The sequence below is a fragment of the Labeo rohita genome, chromosome 15, assembly GCF_022985175.1.
Source record: "Labeo rohita strain BAU-BD-2019 chromosome 15, IGBB_LRoh.1.0, whole genome shotgun sequence".
Lineage (NCBI taxonomy): Eukaryota > Metazoa > Chordata > Actinopteri > Cypriniformes > Cyprinidae > Labeo > Labeo rohita.
The window spans coordinates 16,779,390-16,798,505 of NC_066883.1; the positions used below are offsets into that span (position 1 = coordinate 16,779,390).

Sequence of the window (19,116 nt, forward strand, 5' to 3'; positions counted from 1 at the left end):
AGAAATTAAGCATTGCTAACTTGACAATGCAGCCTTTAGATTATCATAAAATACAGTCAGCCAAACATTTAGTATAGCCTAGCTTGTTATAGTTTATTCTTGTTCTTTTCTGAATACTGTTAAATTGAAAGATTTTTTTTGTGGAGTGGGGGGAGCTAAAATAGCCTAGCCTGTGTTTATAGTTTTTGTAAACATTTTGCGTCGACATCAGGTCCATTTCTGAATGTGATAATAAAATGCGACTTAACGTTATAGGCCTACGCGATTTATCTTTTTTCTCTCTCAAAAATGCGTTTTCATTTTTTTTTTTTTTTTTTTTTTTTTTTTTTTTTTAAACATCCAGCAAATGTCTTAAAATATTTTGCTAAATTACTGAAAAAAAAAAAAACTATTAAACCATTTAACTGATTGTATCAATCGGCCAAAATTCTTTCTGTTGGTTTACTGGTTAAAATGAGTGTCCTGAATTTGAAAATGTTACAAAGTATGAACTTGAAGAATCCCATTGTTAAAAAAAAAAAAAAAAAAAAAAAAAAAGTTTTTTGGAGGGAAAACATTTTAGGAATTTTCTCCATATAATTGACTCAATGGAGCCTGCGAGTTTGAACTTCCAAAATGCAGTTTCAGTGCAGCTTCAAAGGTCTCTAAGCGGAACGATTGGTTATTTTCTAAAACAAAATTACAATTTATATATTTTTTTTTTTAACCTCAAATGTTTGTCTTGTCTAGCTCTGCGATGTGCATGCATACTCTGTGCGCCTCCGGTTCAGTACAGTTAGGTCGAAAAACTCTTATTTCTCTTATTTTCTCCTCCAACTTCAAAATCATCCTACATCGCTGCAGAAGTACCAATCCAGTGTTTACCAAGTGAATATCCAAAGAAGGTCAAGCACCCTTTAGAAAAAAAGATAAAACCACAATGTAGGATGATTTTTTTTTTTTTGACAATTCCCTAACTGTCTTAAACCGGAGTGCAGAGTACACTAGGGCTAGAGACGAGCATTTGTGGTTAAAAAGTATATAAATTGTTTTTTTCTTTTTTTTTTTTTTTTTTTATATTGGGACACAAGGTATCACTCTTGAAAGTCTTTCTTGTGCACATCCAAAGAGCCACTTTGCTCTCTGTTTCTGTTGGCTGGTCAGAGCAGACTTTTATGCTGACTCTTTACAGAGAGTTTGGCAGCGAATCACTTTAAACAGTGAATCAGGAATCGTTTGGGAATTAGATCATGTCTCCTTGAGTTGAACTGACTTGAGGAATATTGTGGAGGTGACTAAAGATTTCCACTTTGTGACCAGCAGAAAGTGGTTAAATGTTGTGTGTGTATTTTTTTTTTTTTTATTTTTTTTTTTTATTTTTCTTTTTCTTTTTCTTCCCTATTAGACAAAACATGTTTTATACTTTTACAGGGGTCATAAACTGCCTTATTATTTTGTTGTACTGTTCTCTGAGGTTCATTTATAATCTTATCAAGATTTTTGACCCCTCTCATCAGAATGCTCTTTTTGAATAGGTTTTCCGGATTGTAGGCGCCCCCTCCTATGATTGGCTAACAGTTGTGTATGTTTGACAGCCTACATCCTTTACAAATGGACATTGCTGTGATTTATGTTAGAAATGCATGCTCACATTTGTGTGATGCAACATTACTGTCAGATTCAATATAGCTGGCACAACATTGTCTTTTATTTTTAATCTTTCTGAAAGTCCTGCGTCAAATTGTGCCTTGTTTGTAAATTAATCTGCTGTAAAATGAAAGGACCAAGTTCTTACTGAGGAGTCTGGAACTTTATTAAAAATAAAGTTCATCTATTCTTTCTTAAAGTTGGGATCTGAAGGAAGGCAATGCAAAGACTGATTTTGTACAGCATCTTGTCTCTTCAGAGCCATCTTTATTAGGGATGAACAATATTATCGGACTGAAATCGGAATCAGCCGATAATGGCTTTAAACGTAAATATCAGCATCAGCCCGATATGTTATGCGGGTATGTCTTGCAGATAAGAGGAATACATTAACTCACATATGCTTAGGGTGTGCTAGCGATTAGATCACATCAGCAGTGTGACTCATTCTTGAAGCAAAGTTTTGCCTGAATGGTGATTAGATTCGTTGTTTTGGATCACTGCATTTAAACTGAGAATGAACATAGGTGTGCGATAGAGTAAGCAGCAATAGCACGTGCAGTGGCAGCAGTGGCAGCCTCCCCCGATTCCTAATGCCCATTCGGTAAGGTGCTTTAATTCCATAGAGGGCGCTGTTGGTCTACTTCTAATAAAATGAAAGTAAAAACAAACAACACTTAGACTGCGTTTCTGATTAAAATAAAGCTGTAATTGATATCTTAAATTTAAGGTCAAAAGCTATAGCTTACATGAACAAAAAAAATCACAAAAATGACACTTGTAAATAAATAATTTTATATATACGTGTTTATTTATTAATGTGTAATATATATTTTTTCAATTATGAACTCTAAAAGAATTTTTACAACTCTGTTGTTTTAGACGATCTACAAATGTTACATCTTAAAATGTTTCTGGAAAAAAATTACAGTGATTTAAGTTTATTTATGTGGTTTTTTTTAAAGCTTCAATGTACTGTCATTATAAAAGAACATTATTGTTTATTTAATTCTAACAAATAAGTTCTTGTTAAAAGCTAACCGATATTAGAAATATTTTGCTTAGAATTTCTGCTCAGGAGAGACTTGGTGTTGTTTCTAAACAAAAGGAAATTTATCAGTATCAACCAAAATGAGTTGGAAAAATATCAGTAAATATTGTCTGCATAGATGTATCCTTCGCTGCCTTTAATATCCCATAATCTTGTGTCTTCCATTCCATGGTGGTTGAGCTAGAAAATGTTCGTTTGGTGGTCATTTTGTGTGTAAATGTATGATTCTGACTACCTTTTTGCACTTTTGTGGTTATTTCTAGCAAGATTAATATTTAAATATTTGTTCAGTTATCACCAAAACCACATCAGCCAAGATTCTACTTTGTTGTAGATCATTAAACCATTACAGCCTCAGAAGCCTGTCCGAAATCAGTTCATGAGGTGCCTTTGTGCAAAGTTCTGCATGCAAAGTATTGCCTGATAAGGCAGCGAGGCAGCAAGTCAGCTGCCTATGTTTTTGGATGAAGCCTACAAGTGTGAATTGGTGGTCGGGGCTAAACGGGCAGTGAGGTTGCATTTAGGCGCACTATTATGTTATAAAGCAGCACATTCCACAGTCGTTTGGCAGATTGGCTTTAATTTAAGTTGTTTTTAGACTATCAAGAAAGTTTTGAGTTCTGAAACTTACAGGATGTTTTTACAGTGACCTCTTATATGTCAAAAGGTCAAGGGAATTTTAATTTCTCACCCTTTTAAACCAAAAAAAATTTCTTTCTGGCTTAGAAATTATACTTGTTCCACTTATCTGTAAATGCCAGTTGATTTCACCACTGTATGTGACACTTTCTCCTTTTCTTCAACAGTAACATCCCTAGTGTAGGAAGTGCAGTTGAGCAGGACCAGAGCTGCACCCCTCAGACACACAACACCTTCATGTCTAACAGCGCCCCACCCAGCAACAGCGGCGCTGGCATCCTGCCCTCCCCCGCCACCCCTCGAATCTCCGCCCCAACGCCACGGACACCCCGAACCCCACGCACTCCCAGAGGCCCTGCCAGCGTCCAGGGCTCACTAAAATATGAAAACTCAGACCTCTATTCTCCCGCCTCAACGCCCTCCACCTGCCGACCTTTAAATTCAGTGGAGCCGGCCACCGTGCCCTCCATCCCGGAAGCTCACAGCCTATACGTCACCCTCATCCTCTCCGAGTCGGTCATGAACCTCTTCAAGGACTGCAACTTCGACAGCTGTTGCATCTGCGTCTGCAACATGAACATTACAGGGGCGGATGTGGGCGTCTACATCAGCGATCCCAACATGGACTCGCAGTACTCAAGCATGGAACCTTGCTCCTGTGGTTTTAGCGCTGTCATGAACCGCCGCTATGGCAACGGGGCCGGCCTCTTTCTGGAGGACGAGCTGGACATCATGGGACGGGGTTCAGATGCCGGACGGGAGACTGAGAAGCACTTTGAGGCTGTACGCGCAGCCTCCCTTCACAGAGGGGCGGCCCTTAAAGAGCAAGTCCCGGATGATCTAATCCTCCTGCTGCAGGACCTGTGCACTAACCCCTTCTCCCCCATCATCAGGCCAGAACATCCCAGCACCGGTCTCAAGTCCCCCATGCGACTGGAGGAGAGGGACTATTACAGCGACTGCTACTTGGCTCTGGAACATGGCAGACAGTTCATGGACAACATGTCTGGCGGAAAAGTCGATGAGACACTTGTCAAGAGCTCCTCTTTACATCACTGGGCCAAGCGCAATGGTGAGACGTCCTCTTGTTTTTTTATTTACTTTCATTTTTACACTGCTCATTCAGTAGAAGGTTTTCACCAGTGGTTCAAAAACAAAAAGCTGGGAATTTCAATTAATACAATATCAATATATTAAAACAATTAAACTCTAATATGAATTTAGAATGCTTAATGCATACAATCAAGATGTTATCTGAAATGTGTTTATTCAGTAGCTTTTTTCAACTTCTAAATTCATACATTGAAATGTGGTTAATGAAAGAGTTCACCCAAAAATAAAAATTCTGTCATTAATTACTCACCCTCATGTCTTTCCAAACCTGTGAGACCTTTGTTCATCTTCAGAACACAAATTAATATATTTTTGATGAAATCTGTCAGCTTTCTGACCCTGCATAGACAGCAACGCAACTACAGCGTTCAAGGCCCAGAAAGGTAGTAAGGACATTGTTAGCCCATGTGACATAAGTGGTTCAACCTTAATTTTATGAAGCTACAAGAATACTGTTTGTTTGTGAAGAAAACAAAAATAGTGACTTTATTCAACAATTTCTTCTCTTCTACTTGCATTCACGAGAGTATCACAGTGTATGCGTGTGATGATGCTGATGCAGGGGTTGGCATTCTGACGTAGAAGAGAAGAAATTGCTATATAAAGTCATTCTTTTTATTTTCTTTGTGCGTAAAAAGTATTCTTATAGCTTCACAAAATTAAGGTTGAACCACTGATGTCACATGGACTATCTTAACCTTTACATGTCAATTTAAAAAAGTTATACATATGTTCATAGAGGACAAAAATGTCCATGTCAACTGTCATAAAAATTTGAAGATGGGAGTACAGACTTAAGTTTGGTCTTATTTTAAAGAAGACTCTTGGCAGATTAAAAAAAAATATGGAGGTTTAAGTTTATGAAAATGATTTATGAGCAATTTTCATATAAAATATGCATTTTATAAAACATTTTGAACTCAAAAAATGATAGAAAATCAAAGCCATAAATCTAAACAAGTTGTGTTCCAAATTTGAGGTCGATGAGCTTTTAGTAAAATTTTGTTTGGGTGCAGTACTAAACTTTTTCCATTAAATTCCAGCAAAACTCTGCTGACGTACACAGTGGTGGAATTTGTGATTTGCAGTACAATGTAATTTCTCTCTCTCAAACGTTAGAGGTGCGCACACACAAACACACACAAATTTTATTTAGGACACACATTCAAACCAAACTCTGACATCCATACCAACATACCCACACAATTATAGCTGCATAATTTATCTAATTGACTCTATAATAGACTATAACATGCATAAGCAGAAAACAGGACTAAAGCAAGTATTTGTTTCATATGCCAAACTTGTAAAATGGCACGATCTAGTAAAGACATAGTAAAAATTTTAATTTTGAAGCCTTGCCAACAGAATGAAAGCCTATTAACAAATGTTGCATCATTTTATAGTTAAATGGCACTGGGATTAAAAATTGCAGTTTTAATGGGTTTCAATGAGGACGTTTTTGTCCTTAAGGTCCTGAGAGGAACTATTTTCTATACCTAGTGTAAAATAAATTTATGCAAGGAAATGAGGGTGAAACATTCAAATTCCAAAAAAATACACACCTATGCCAAGACTTATGCAATTGATAGGAAAAAAAAAAAACTAAAAAAGACAATGTCAAAATGTCCACAAAATGTCCATAAGGTTGCACAAGGGTAACAGTGTCCTTACTACCTTTCTGGACCTTGAACGTGTCAGTTGCGTTGCTGTCTATGCAAGGTCAGAAAGCTCTCAGATTTCATCAAAAATACATTAATTTGTCTTCCGAGAGAACTTATGGGTCTTACGGGTTTGGAACAACATGAAGGTGAGTAATTAATGGCAGAATTTTCACTTTTGGGTGAACTACCCCTTTAAGTCCAGGTACATGTTAAAGTAAATAAATTAATTTTAATTTGTCTTTAAGATGTTGTTTGATTTCAAATCAATCTCAAAGACCAGCTTAAAGTCACTAGGAATTTGAAGTAGCAACAGATCATTTAGCCTCATTTGTGACGTACATCTGAATGAAGCAAATCAGGATTTGGTTCAGTTGACCAGTTGTTGATTGTAGGCAGAAATAATGAGAGTGGCAGTCGATTGTAAGAAAGGGGCGCAATGATCATCCAGTATGTGTCAACAGAGTGATCCAGTTATGACTATTTGTTCACAGTAAGATCAACATGCATTTAAAAAGTAGATATTGTGAATTTTTATTTCATGCAGACTTGTAGCAAATTCTGCAAGTAACCTACAAAATGGCTTTCCTAAACTAAAAGTGTTTAGCAGTAAATCTATTTGAAGTAAAACACTACTCTTTCTGTTCTTGCAGCTTTCGATATGAGCATGCTGTTCTCCCAGGATGTGCTGAGGATGCTGCTGTCGCTGCAGCCTGTCCTGCAGGACACCATCCAGAAGAAGAGGTCTGTGCGCTCTTGGGGAGTCCAGGGCCCCCTCACCTGGCAGCAGTTCCACAAGATGGCTGGCAGGGGATCGTACGGTAGGCGTAACTCAATAGACACCATCCTCTGCGTCGTTTATAAATGATACAGGCGTATTTACACAACTCTTTTTCTCTCAGGCACAGATGAATCTCCAGAGCCTCTCCCCATCCCCACCTTACTGGTGGGTTACGAGTATGACTTCGTGGTGCTGTCTCCTTTTGCTCTGCCATACTGGGAGAAGCTTCTGCTGGACCCCTACAGCTCCCAGCGGGATATCGGATACATGGTGGTGTGTCCCGACAACGAAGCCCTGATTAATGGAGCTAAGATTTTCTTCCGAGACTTGACGGCGGTATATGAGGTTAGAACGTGCTAATGAGCTTAGGATGTGATTTGTATGTTTATTTGGTGAATATTGTTTTCTGTAAAGCTGGTTTGAAACTTTGTATTGTGAAAAACACTATAGACCATTTTGGAGTAGACGTCAGTTGCAGCTGCGCGCGCATAATGGTTGCACAAAAACACTGGTAACCAGTGGAGGTAAATGGATAAAATCCATGGAATAAGAGGAAAAAAAACCAAATAATTTTTATAGAGTACTGTCATTAAAGACGCCATTTGAATCTAAACATACTATGGATGTACGTACATACTATAATCTTTTTAAATTTAACCATTTTGTACCGAATCTGTGTAATTCTCTAGCTGTAAAAGCTATCTCTCCAGGGTTTTCTGCAACCATGATGCACGTGCCTCCCGAATGTTTACGAACTTATAATTGGTCTGTACAGTTGACTTGACGTGATTTTTATTATTGTACGGCAGTCCTGTCGGCTCGGTCAGCACAGGCCCATCGCCAAGTCTCACGCTGATGGCATTGTGACGGTGAACGATGCTGGATCCAAACCTCTCACGGAGCAGACTCTCACTGACTGGCTCCCAAAAACCATCAACAGCAGCAGCGAGGCATTTAACAAGCTCAAACTCTACGCACAAGTGTGCTGTCACGACTTGGGTATGTGCAGAACCAAGAGAATTTTTTCGAAGTTAATTGCAACAGTCTCTAATATTTCTTATCTCTTCAGCGTCCATTCTGGCATCCCAGTCTTTGGACAGCTCACTGCTTTCCCAACGAAACCCGCCCAGCTCTACACAATCTTCTGGCTCTGGCAGCCCCGTAACATCCACTCAAAGCGCCACCCCATCCAGCAACAGCACCTCCAACACTAACACCACTACTGCCGCCACCACAACATCCAGCACCACTTCTTCTTCCGCCTGCTCTCAGGGCATAGGCACCATGCCGTCTTCCAAGCCCAATTCACTTCCTCCTTTCGGGGGCTTGCAGGCCAGCCAGCAAAGCGGTGGTCAGAGTGCAGGGACAGTGGGGGACGGCACCTCGGCCACCAGCCAACCTCAGGTCCAGGCTGAGCCTGCAGAGAGGTACTAGTTTTCATATCCAAACAGTTTTGTTACTAACGTTTTCAGATGTGATCTCTGAGAAGGTTTACGTGGGTCTTAAAGTCTTAAAAAGTCTTAAATCGCTTTTCTGTGAATTAAGGCCTTGAAAAGGTCTTAAATCAGAGCAGCAAGTCTTCAATTCATATGGTCATGGCATTAATTTTCGTGAGGGATTGTTTTCTCATCTTTTAATTTAAAGTGAAGCGAAAGCCTAATTTCTGTGCAGTGTGGCTTAGGTTGCTCAATATTTATTAAACAGTACACGGTAGATGGCATTATGTGCTGCTTCATCTCCCAGTTACCTGAAGAAGAACTTGTCGTTTAGATTTTTTTTATAGTAGTAAAAATCATTTAGTTCAGTTAGAGAACAGACAATACAATTAAAACTGAACGCACCGAATGACTGACAAGAAAGGAGAGGTGAGAAAGATTAAGACTAAGGTGGAAGAGTTTCAAAAATAAAATGCAGAAGCGCCTGTTTTAAAAATATTTGGGATTTTGAAAAGCCTGTTGAATTCTGCCGTTTATCTGAGGTGATAGTGGAAGTTACATATTTATTTGGTTCCACAGTGTTTGCTAATTTTTATTTATTTAAAATGTGTTTTTTTTTTAATTAGGCAACATCAGGGTGTATACCGTGCTTCCATGCTTTCTTATTCATATTTGGTTATATGGTGTTTACTGATTTTCAGTTTTGTATACTTATTTAAACTTTGTGTAAGTTATTATTTTATATTAGGCATATAACGTGGTGTATTATTATTCGTTTTGTTGTTAAAAGATTGTTACGTTACGTTAATGCAGCTAATTTAAAAGTGAAAGTATAAAAACGAAGGAAAGTGAAGAAAAGAGGGAAAACTCAAATGAACTAAAAACAAACAACTGCTTGACTCTAAATTGCCACTAATTTGAAAGTGAAAGTAAAATGTGTGTGGCACTTTTACCAAGGAAACGAACTAAAAACAAACGATTGCTAGTCGTTGAATTGCTGCTAATTTGAAAGTGAAAGTAAAACTATACTTGGGGAATATATTGCTGAATTTTTCCTTCGATGTATATATTTTTTTTTCCCTTAAATTTTCTTTAGTTGGTCTTAAAAAGGTCTTTAAAAAGTCTTCAATTTACCCTCATAAAACCTGCAGAAACCCTGTCTGATCCGTGATTTATCTGTGTCACAGCACAATGGAAAGAGACAAGGTGGGAGTGCCGACTGACGGTGACTCCCATGCCGTCACTTATCCTCCCGCTATAGTCATCTACATCGTAAATCCGTTCAGCTATGAGGAGACAGCCCAAGACGGCGATTCTAGCCTATGGACGATGGCTCTTCTTCGCTGTTATCTAGAAATGCTTCAGTTTCTTCCTCCTCACATCAGGAATGCTGTATATGTCCAAGTAAGAATCCATCTGATCCGTGCTGTCTGATTGTAACGCCACGTTGCTTTTTTTCTAAACATCCTGTGTTTTGTTCTCCCAGATAATACCCAGTCAGTACTTGCTGCAGCCGGTCTGGAGTGAGGAGAGCCATATATATGCACAGCACCTGAAGTCTCTGGCTTTCTCAGTTTACACACAGTGCAGACGGCGTCTGCCAACCTCCACTAACGTCAAAACGCTAACAGGCTTTGGCCCCGGCCTGGCCATCGACACTGCACTACAGAGCAAAGAGGTACTGCTGATAATTAAAATTGTACCCATAAAGGTTTTTAATTTCAAATTAAATAGGTTTCAATACACATTTACCCAGTTTTTGTATTTTCGTTTCTTTCATTATTTCTGTAAATGAGAAGTTCAGGGGCAAATATTACTATTAATAATAGATTCATTTATTAATAAATTTTTGTTGTTGATGTATAGTTATTATTTTTATATAAATAAATATATTATATATATATATATATATATATATATATATATATATATATATATATATATATATATATATATATATATATATATATATATATATATATTTATTTGTCTCAATATAAATGCATTTTTATGTACAAAAAAAAAAAAAAAAAAAAATATATATATATATAAGATTTTTTAAATGTTTTTGAAAGAAGTTTTTTAGGCTTAGCACTCAAATACGAAAAATTAGATCAAAAACACATTTTTTTTTTTTATAAACTTTTTTTTTTTTCAGAATAGCATTTATTTCTATCTCCTAACTCTGCCATTTTTTTTCTGACAATTGAGTTTTCTCTCAGAATTGAGATGTAAATTCACAATAATGAATTATGTAGCCAGAACTGTGTGACATAAACTTGGAATTATTACTTTTTTTTTCTCAGAATTGCATGATATAAATTCACAATTGCAAGGTAAAAAGTCAGAGTGGCGAGATAAAAACAAGAAATTTAGATTTTTCTCAGTTTTTTTTAGATTTTTTCTTAGTTTATATCTTCTTTTTTCTTACAATTTTGAGGTTTTTTTCTCAGAAATGTTTACTTTTTTTCTGAGAATTTTGAGTTATACAGTTCAAGAGAAACTCGCAGTTATTACTTTTTTAGTTATAAAGACAGAATAACATGTTTTTATCTTACAATTCTGAGAAGAACGTTTTAACATTGATAGTAGTAATAGATGTTTCTTGAGCTTGTAACCAGTAGTGTATAGCTGCCTTTAGTTTTTAAAATGGGGCCTTTCACAAAGGGATCATCTTATTTTGGGGACTGTGGGCATCAAGTGAAGGCAGAAATTCAACCTGAATATTGAAAAACAGGACTGTGTATGAATCATAATATTGACCTCTTGGTCCTTGCCCTCCTCAGAGACCAGAGTGTTTACATCTCTACGCACCGCCATTCGTCCTGGCACCAGTGAAGGACAAGCAGACAGAGCTGGGTGAGACATTCGGAGAGGCTGCCCAGAAATACAACGTGCTGTTTGTGGCCTACTGCCTGTCACATGACCAGAGGTGGCTCCTGGCTTCATGCACAGACCAGTACGGAGAGCTGCTGGAAACCTGTGTCATCAGCATTGACGTACCCAACCGGTGAGCGCTCGAGAGTTGATCGTTGATTGGCTTAGTTTACTCAACCCCAGGCCTCTGTTGTGACTGTTGTGTTTGTGCGTTTTCACAGAGCTAGGAGGAAAAAGGGCTCTGCGCGACGCCAAGGCCTTCAGAAGCTTTGGGAATGGTGCCTGGGTCTCGTACAGATGACCTCACTTCCATGGCGCATTGTGATTGGCCGACTCGGAAGGATAGGCCACGGGGAGCTACGTGGTAGGTTTTGGAATTATGCAGAGCGTTTGGCGTCATGTGCTCTTTGCTATTGATTTAACTGCTGTTTTTGCTCCAATCAGATTGGAGTATTATGTTGAGTCGACGGAACTTGCAGTCTCTCGGCAGACGCCTGAAGGAAATGTGCAGGATGTGCGGCATCTCTGCCGCGGACAGTCCCAGCATCCTCAGTACCTGTCTAGTCGCCATGGAACCACAGGCTTCCTTTGTCATCATGCCAGGTAATTAACGTGGCGCTTTCACACAGAGAGCTTGTTTGGCGTTTGTCTGTGTCCTTTTGAATTTTTGACGAAAGTTCATGATTTTCCTCCTTTTTCTGTCTCTCCGTAGACTCCGTGTCCACGGGCTCCGTGTTTGGCCGCAGCACGACCCTGAACATGCAGTCGCAGTTAAACACTCCTCAGGACACCTCCTGCACTCACATCCTCGTGTTCCCAACTTCCGCCGGCCTCCAGGCCTTCAATCCCATCAATGGTCAGACACTTTCACAACTTTCACTTCCACTTATTGGGTTTATAGCAGTGTTAGTTTTGACGGCAAATTTTGATTTAGTCGTAGTCTTGACAAAAATGACATTTAGTTTTAGTCATATTTTAGTCATTTGAATTGTTTTAGTCTAGTTTTAGTTGACTAAATATACATTAAATTTAGTCTGCTAAAATCTAATGGGTTTAGTTACAGTGTAATGCATTTAGTAAGTAATTCTCTAAAATGACCAAACTCATTGTATAGGTTTGATATTAATGTTTTATCATAATATACACAGACTTAACTGCTGTGACACAACATTGCTTTATATTAAAATGAAATTAAACCACTTCTCAAAAAGGAACAAGAACATGGTCTTCTTTTTAATGAAATGCCAATGGTATATAGGCTGATTATGCATTGTTTGTAACAACTTGTTTACCATATTCTTCATTCTTTCAAGCAGACATAATTATTTATATAAATACATTTAGATGAATCTTTATTAGGGCTACTAAAGTGATTCAGTCAAGAGCAGTGAGTGATTTTCTGTCTTTCTTTTATTGCTTGATATCAATGCCACAGACAATAGGAACTAAATTAGGCTGCTGTCCCTTTAACCCTTTAACGCGTATGATGACACCGGTGTGATTCGAACGTTCAGCGCATCACATGATCAACTGCTGAATTCAAATCTGCTTTGACGCTTTGGCTGACGCAGAGCCAGATCTGACGCGCTGAGCGCTTCTCATATTATCGCAGCTATTCAATGTTTTCAACAATATAATGATTATTTTAGGTTCCAGACATTTAAATACACATAAGAACTAGTAAAGCGATGCATTTATAGTTTGCAAAATACACGTTGATGTCTATGGATGCAGCAATAATGATCATTACAAATGTAATCTGACGACATGTTTTATTGATATCATATACACATTGAGTAGGTAACTATAAAGTTTACTCTGCTCTTCTCCCAGCTCACCAGAGACTTTAATGTTTTTCAGGAGGAGAGCTTGAATTTGCATCTTGTAAATCCCACAGCTCAGATTCAGCGCGAACTAACATGGCGGCGCCCATCACTCAGCATAGATCAACTAACGCTCATAAAAGTGTTTAAATATCCAAATACACTTATTTGCACATATTTCAGAATCGGAATATTAGATATATAGCGTTGTTGTGGCTGCGACGTGTCATGTGACAAACATGACGCATTGCCATAAAAACAAAAAGGCGATATATTCTAAAATAACGGTTGCCTAAAAAATCTCACCCTGGGGGCTCAGCTAGAACATTTTAAACTCATGTGAAAGGGTTAAAACTGGATACACGGATGCAGTGTACTGATACACGTCTGATATTCTCCTAACTATTTACGTTCACATAAGATCTAACTGGGCCTTTACGCGAATACTCGTCAAAACGGACAATTCGCCATCATTTTATGTGTATTTCTCAGTTCATGTGACGTAAAAGAGTACTCGTGTTCTGTGTAAGAGGTGCTGCCACAGTGTGTGCTCTAAAAAACGAACTGAATTGACTTCTATTGCGATGTCAAATGTGTCCATATGTCTGCTGTTCTCTTACTTATTGACATTTTTTAACGTTTTATGAGACGTGCAGCAAATGTATGCCCGCTTATATCCCGCCGGGTAGATCAATAGGCTATGATACAGTTCAAATGTGTGTATCTAACCTCCGAACCACGCAGCAGATTCATTCTCAATTAATCTCTTCCCAAATCGTCCCAAACGAAAAACATTTTCGTCTCATTTTTATTCGTTGACAAAAATGGCAGTAGATTTCTGTCAGAGTTTTTGTTTCGTTATCGTCTCGTTTTCGTCTGTGGCAAAATGTCACTGTGAAGAAATTAACACTGGTTTATAGCAGGCTAATGTAAGTTTTTATTGTGTTGGCAGATGTCAATGACGGAATGGGCGGCATGGATGGGATCTTGGACCTGCTGTCAGAGAATGACCTGGTTGATCCTGATCTCATTAACATCATACCCAACTCTCCCACCACCTCCCCAGTACAGTCCCCAGGATCGCATTACCACCACGGAGGAGACGGCAGCAAGGTAAACTGATTTGCTCTGTCCTTCTAAAGAATTTCACACATAAAATCAGCTGAAGTCATTTCTCAGAGCTCTGAATTCACCCTCTCTGCATCCTCAGGGCCAGAGCACAGACAGGATGGAGTCTCACGACGAGTCTCCCAACATCCTCCAGCAGCCCATGGCTCTGGGCTACTTCGTGTCCACGGCTAAAGCCGGCCCACTGCCTGACTGGTTCTGGTCCTCGTGTCCACAGGCAAAGAACCAATGTCCTCTCTTCCTGAAGGTAAGCGGTTCAGTAAACGTAATAATCTTTTTGCTTCAGAGATGCATTACAGCTTTATTGTGTGAATCATGTTTCACAATCTAATCTATTTAAAAGAGCCACAGAGGTGTCATATAATGAATGTTCCTGTCTTCCTGTCAGGCTTCTCTGCACCTTAATGTTTCGTCAGTGCAGTCAGATGTGTTGCTGCACAGTAAACACTCTCACCCTCTGGACTCCAGCCATACCTCAGATGTGCTCAGGTATCAGCTTGGACCTCTTATAGCCACTCTTCCCTATATCCCATGTTTCTTATACATTTGTGAAATGATCCCACATGGTGTAATCCTCGTTGATGCCATTTCATACTTGTTGGAGCTTGTGTAATTCTATGTTAGAAGGAGACCAACTGATTTATGAAACTTTCAAGACTGGATTTGATTTAAGAATAAATGACTTTCAGGAGAGTCTCTTTTTAAAGTCTTTAGCATTAAACGCTTTTTATTTAGAGGAATAGTTCACCCCACAGTGAACATTTTCTCGCCATAATTTTTCAAGATATTTTTAAGGAAACTTACAAAATCCTTTCCACAATTAAAAGTTCATTCCACCAAAATGTTGATGCTCATAAATGTTTATAAAGACATTGTTTAAGAAATCCTTAAGGATCAAGCAAGTCTTCTGAAGATATTTGTTAATATAACTGCATTATATGTAAAATGTTATACACAGGGTTCGTACAAGTGCCTGCACTGCTTGAAAGGACAATGTGTCTATGAAATAAGTGTTTAATTTTGTCAGTAAGCACATCTTTTCATGCAAAGTTCACACAATTCAAAAAAACATAATTTTTGGATATTTCAGTTAATGTCAGAAAACTAGTGAGCTAAGCCAGTAGTAGTACTGACAATGTCAAGTAAACTTGGCTGAAGATGCAAAAAGAGAAACAGACTAACCAAATTAATAATTTATGCTGGAACTGCTCCGATTGATTCAAACTCGATCGTTCATTTCAAGCGATTCACTGGCAAAAACCAGATCAAATGAAAAGAGCCGTTCACGATACATGATTTGAAGTAAATACACAAAGCTCCATTTAAGATGCAGGTTCACGAATCATTTGATTCAGTTCGAGACTTTGGAGCGCGTATGGCGAATCATTTCAGATCAGGATTTTAGAGCAAAATTCTAATTTATTTATCTTTTTTTTTTTTTTTTTTTTTTTTTTTAATCAAACCATCAAGGCAGTACATTTACAAAATAAAACAGAAAAAAGGGAGAGCGTATACACAAATACAAATCCCTTAAGAAAACTAACCATGGTTTTACTATAGTAAAAGTGTAGTATACTTTGTAATACTTTAGCATATTTTTATTTTTCTATTTATCTTTTTATAGAATTTGAAAGAGAAGACGTAACTGAGATCTCTGATTAAAGTTCTTGAAAATCCAAAAAGTCCTTGAACGTCCTTGAATTTCATTTTACATGTTTTTGTTCAAAAGTTTGGGATGACCACAATTGTTGAGTACAAAGTTGTTTTTTTGGGTTTTTTTCCCCCCATAATCATTACTCCTGTCTTTAGTGTTACATAATCTTTCAGAAATCAGTCTAATATGCTAAGTTATTATCAATGTTACAAACAGTTGTTCTGCGTCTTATGCGTTTGGAATGACATTAGGTTGCGTAATATATGAAATAATTTTCATTTTTAGATCAACTGTCCATAATGCTAAAGGATTTCTCCCACATTTGTTGTATTTGCAGATTTGTGCTGGAACAGTACAACGCCCTGTCATGGCTGACCTGTGACCCAGCGACTCAGGACCGGCGCTCTTGTCTGCCCGTGCACTTTGTTGTGCTCAACCAAATGTACAACTTCATAATGAACATGCTCTAACAAACGAGGGGATCTGCGCAAGCGTCGCCACGATTTCTCACGACAGACCCCGCAGAGACACAGCATCACTGCACTGCCGCCGTGGGCACGGCTGGGCAAGCCCACTTCAATCAGACAGCGCACTTACGGCAATGCCAGGCTGCCCAGTTTATGCCAAGTGTCCATCTCACGACAACTGGAGGGAAAGGAACTAGTCCATCTCAATGAACTCGAGTCCTGATGATGGCCTGAAAGTGCAGTTCGGGTCAGGTTTTATCCAGTTGAAATGCCTGCATATATCTTATTTATTGTACGTTTTTAAATGTGTAATTTCTTAATCTTTTATATTATATAAAGACCGGAAGCTGCATATTGCCTTCCTAAATGAATTGAAAATGGTTTGTCATGTATGTAATTGTCTTAATTACAGAACCGACAAGTGAATTTGCTGTAGGTTGCTTTTAGAGGAATATTTAGAGAAATATTTTCTCCACAATTTTTACTGTCACAGTGTACAGATGAAGTATACAGGAGCTCACGTTCTTACCTTTGTGTGGTGGGGACTTTAAGATAGGCTGTAGCTACAGAATTCCTGTACAGCAATTTAATGTGTTCAAATAAGAGGACAAGAGGTACATTGTCGGATTATATATTTTATATCACAGATTTAGAGAATTGTGTGTGTATATAAATGTGTACATACAATCGTGTGCCGCTATGGATGGTGCAGCCGATGTTTTAGGAATAAAGTGTGTAAAACCTGAAGCCTGTGGTCGTCATTGCACATCCTGCTTGATATTGAACAAATATCTTGGGTTTCTAGGGAAAAAACGAGACACCGTATTGCAGGAGGTTTCATCATACTCTCCAGGTATGATAAGCCCTCGAGGGAGAAATTGCTGTGTATTTATTCTGCTCAAATCCCTGTGAAATGACATGGTGCTATTCTCATCAGGCCTGTTCGCGTGTCCTGGCGACCGGCTGTGCATATGCGCTCGTTTCCTCGTGGAGCTGAACCAGAGGCTGAGATATGAATGTGTGGCGTTAATAGTATTTTAACTGTTCATTGAGATCCTGGCCGCTGCATCACTTTATATATTGTCGTCACTGTTCTTGGCATGATGGTTATTATGGCTCCTGGGGACTTTCATCTATAGTGTCAAAATATTTTCATTTTCTTCTGCATTCAGACTTGGAAATTGCTCATTTGAAAGACGTGAAATTCCTACAGGCAGTGAGATGTGCATAAAATTAAAGGCATTATATGAATTACATGTATTTTTTTTTTTAACTAAAGGCACTTATGTCCCAAGGCTTGATTTTTATTAAAACTAACCAATTTTAATTTTTTTTTCTCTTTATGCCTTGAGGTTGCATTACAATTAGAAACTTTGGTAACACTTTACAATTACTTAACATTAGTTAAATGAAAAACACTGCTATGTCCCTGCTGAAAAAAACAGCTAAAACCAGCCTAAGCTGGTTGGCTGGTTTTAGAAGGGTTTTGGCCACTTTCTTAGCTGGTCAAGCTGGGAGACCCTTTATTAGCATTTATTAATCTTAATGTTATTTTCAGCATTTACTAATGCATTATTAAAATCCCAAGTTGTGTTTGCTAACATTAGTTGATGCACCGTGAACTAACATGAGCAAACAATGAATGACTGTATTTGTAACTAGCATTAGCAAAGATTAGTGTAATGAATGTACTGTTCATTGTTCAGTCACATTAACTAATCTTAACAAAAGACACCTTATTGTAAAGTGTTACTGAAACTTTATATGTCTCATGATTTATTTGTGCTATTTATTGTGTACAGATTTGACTTACCATCAAGTCTTCCAAGTTTTAAAACATGCCCTTACGAAAATTAACCATGGTTTTATTATAGTAAAAGTGTAGTAACTGTTTTTTTGGCGCATTGATTACCATTTGTATAGCCATAGTTTTACTACAAATAGGCCTACCCTGGTTAAACTACTGTTAGCATAGCAAGAACATGGTTAATTTGTGGTTACCATTGATTTAACTGTAGTAAACATGGTTTTAAGGTTTTATTTGTAGTAAAACAATGGTTAATTTTCATAAGGGTGGGTGAATACTTTTAAAAATAGCGTATTTATCGTCTGAAAATGCATTTAAGTTTTGACTGTCCGTCAGATATGTGGTGTCATTTTCACCACAACCAAAGATTTTGCCCTAGTGAAGCTTTTTCAAAAGTTAGTTTACATCGTGAAGCGCTTGAGAAGAGTTATGGAACGTGTTGTAATAAGAAAACGAAGAAAAAACAAGGTAATGTCGCTGTGAACAGAACATTTTTACTGTCCGTAATTTCCAGTCAAACTCTAATTTGTACGGTTATTTAAAGTGTGCAATAAAAAATATTTAATTGTGTGTATATAAAATCTAGCTTTAGCCGCAAATTAGCCTTAGTAGCACAGGTGTTGGACATTTTATTTTAAAAATGTTTCCGTAACCGTCATTTCATTTAATTACCTATTATATGACAGTTGTAAAAAGTTGTTAAAAATGACTGTTCCAACACGTTGTATATCAATTTATAGATATTAGTGGATAAATTCAATAAACTTATGTGTGTGGAAAGAGAGTTTAAATCAACAGGGCCAAAAGTGTACACATAATGCATTTTGAATGATGTATAGTGTTAATATCCCTGGTGAAAAAACCAGCATATGCTGGTTAGGTAGGTTTTGATGCTGGTTTAAGCTGGTCCTTTGCTGGTTCATGCAAGAACCAGCAAAGGACCAGCTAAGAACCATCTTAAACCAGCAAAAGACCAGCTTAAACCAGCAAAGGACCATCTTAAACCAGCATCAAAACCTACCTAACCAACATATGCTGGTTTTTTCACCAGGG

General features: G+C 37.9%; 1 protein-coding gene across 1 annotated transcript in view; it reads left to right on the top strand.

Annotated features, from left to right (window-relative positions):
* Positions 1 to 17,003, top strand: part of med13b (mediator complex subunit 13b) — a 45,592-nt gene extending 28,589 nt beyond the window's left edge. Inside the window, exons 16-30 of the mRNA XM_051129191.1 lie at positions 3,484 to 4,388; positions 6,744 to 6,911; positions 6,993 to 7,216; positions 7,681 to 7,870; positions 7,941 to 8,298; positions 9,495 to 9,711; positions 9,794 to 9,985; positions 11,094 to 11,317; positions 11,406 to 11,548; positions 11,629 to 11,787; positions 11,897 to 12,040; positions 13,960 to 14,120; positions 14,218 to 14,382; positions 14,524 to 14,624; positions 16,127 to 17,003. Coding sequence (XP_050985148.1) covers positions 3,484 to 4,388; positions 6,744 to 6,911; positions 6,993 to 7,216; positions 7,681 to 7,870; positions 7,941 to 8,298; positions 9,495 to 9,711; positions 9,794 to 9,985; positions 11,094 to 11,317; positions 11,406 to 11,548; positions 11,629 to 11,787; positions 11,897 to 12,040; positions 13,960 to 14,120; positions 14,218 to 14,382; positions 14,524 to 14,624; positions 16,127 to 16,259 — 3,484 coding nt within the window. The 3' untranslated portion in view covers positions 16,260 to 17,003. The remainder of the gene's footprint in view (positions 1 to 3,483; positions 4,389 to 6,743; positions 6,912 to 6,992; positions 7,217 to 7,680; positions 7,871 to 7,940; positions 8,299 to 9,494; positions 9,712 to 9,793; positions 9,986 to 11,093; positions 11,318 to 11,405; positions 11,549 to 11,628; positions 11,788 to 11,896; positions 12,041 to 13,959; positions 14,121 to 14,217; positions 14,383 to 14,523; positions 14,625 to 16,126) is intronic.
* Positions 17,004 to 19,116: the final 2,113 nt, after the last annotated feature.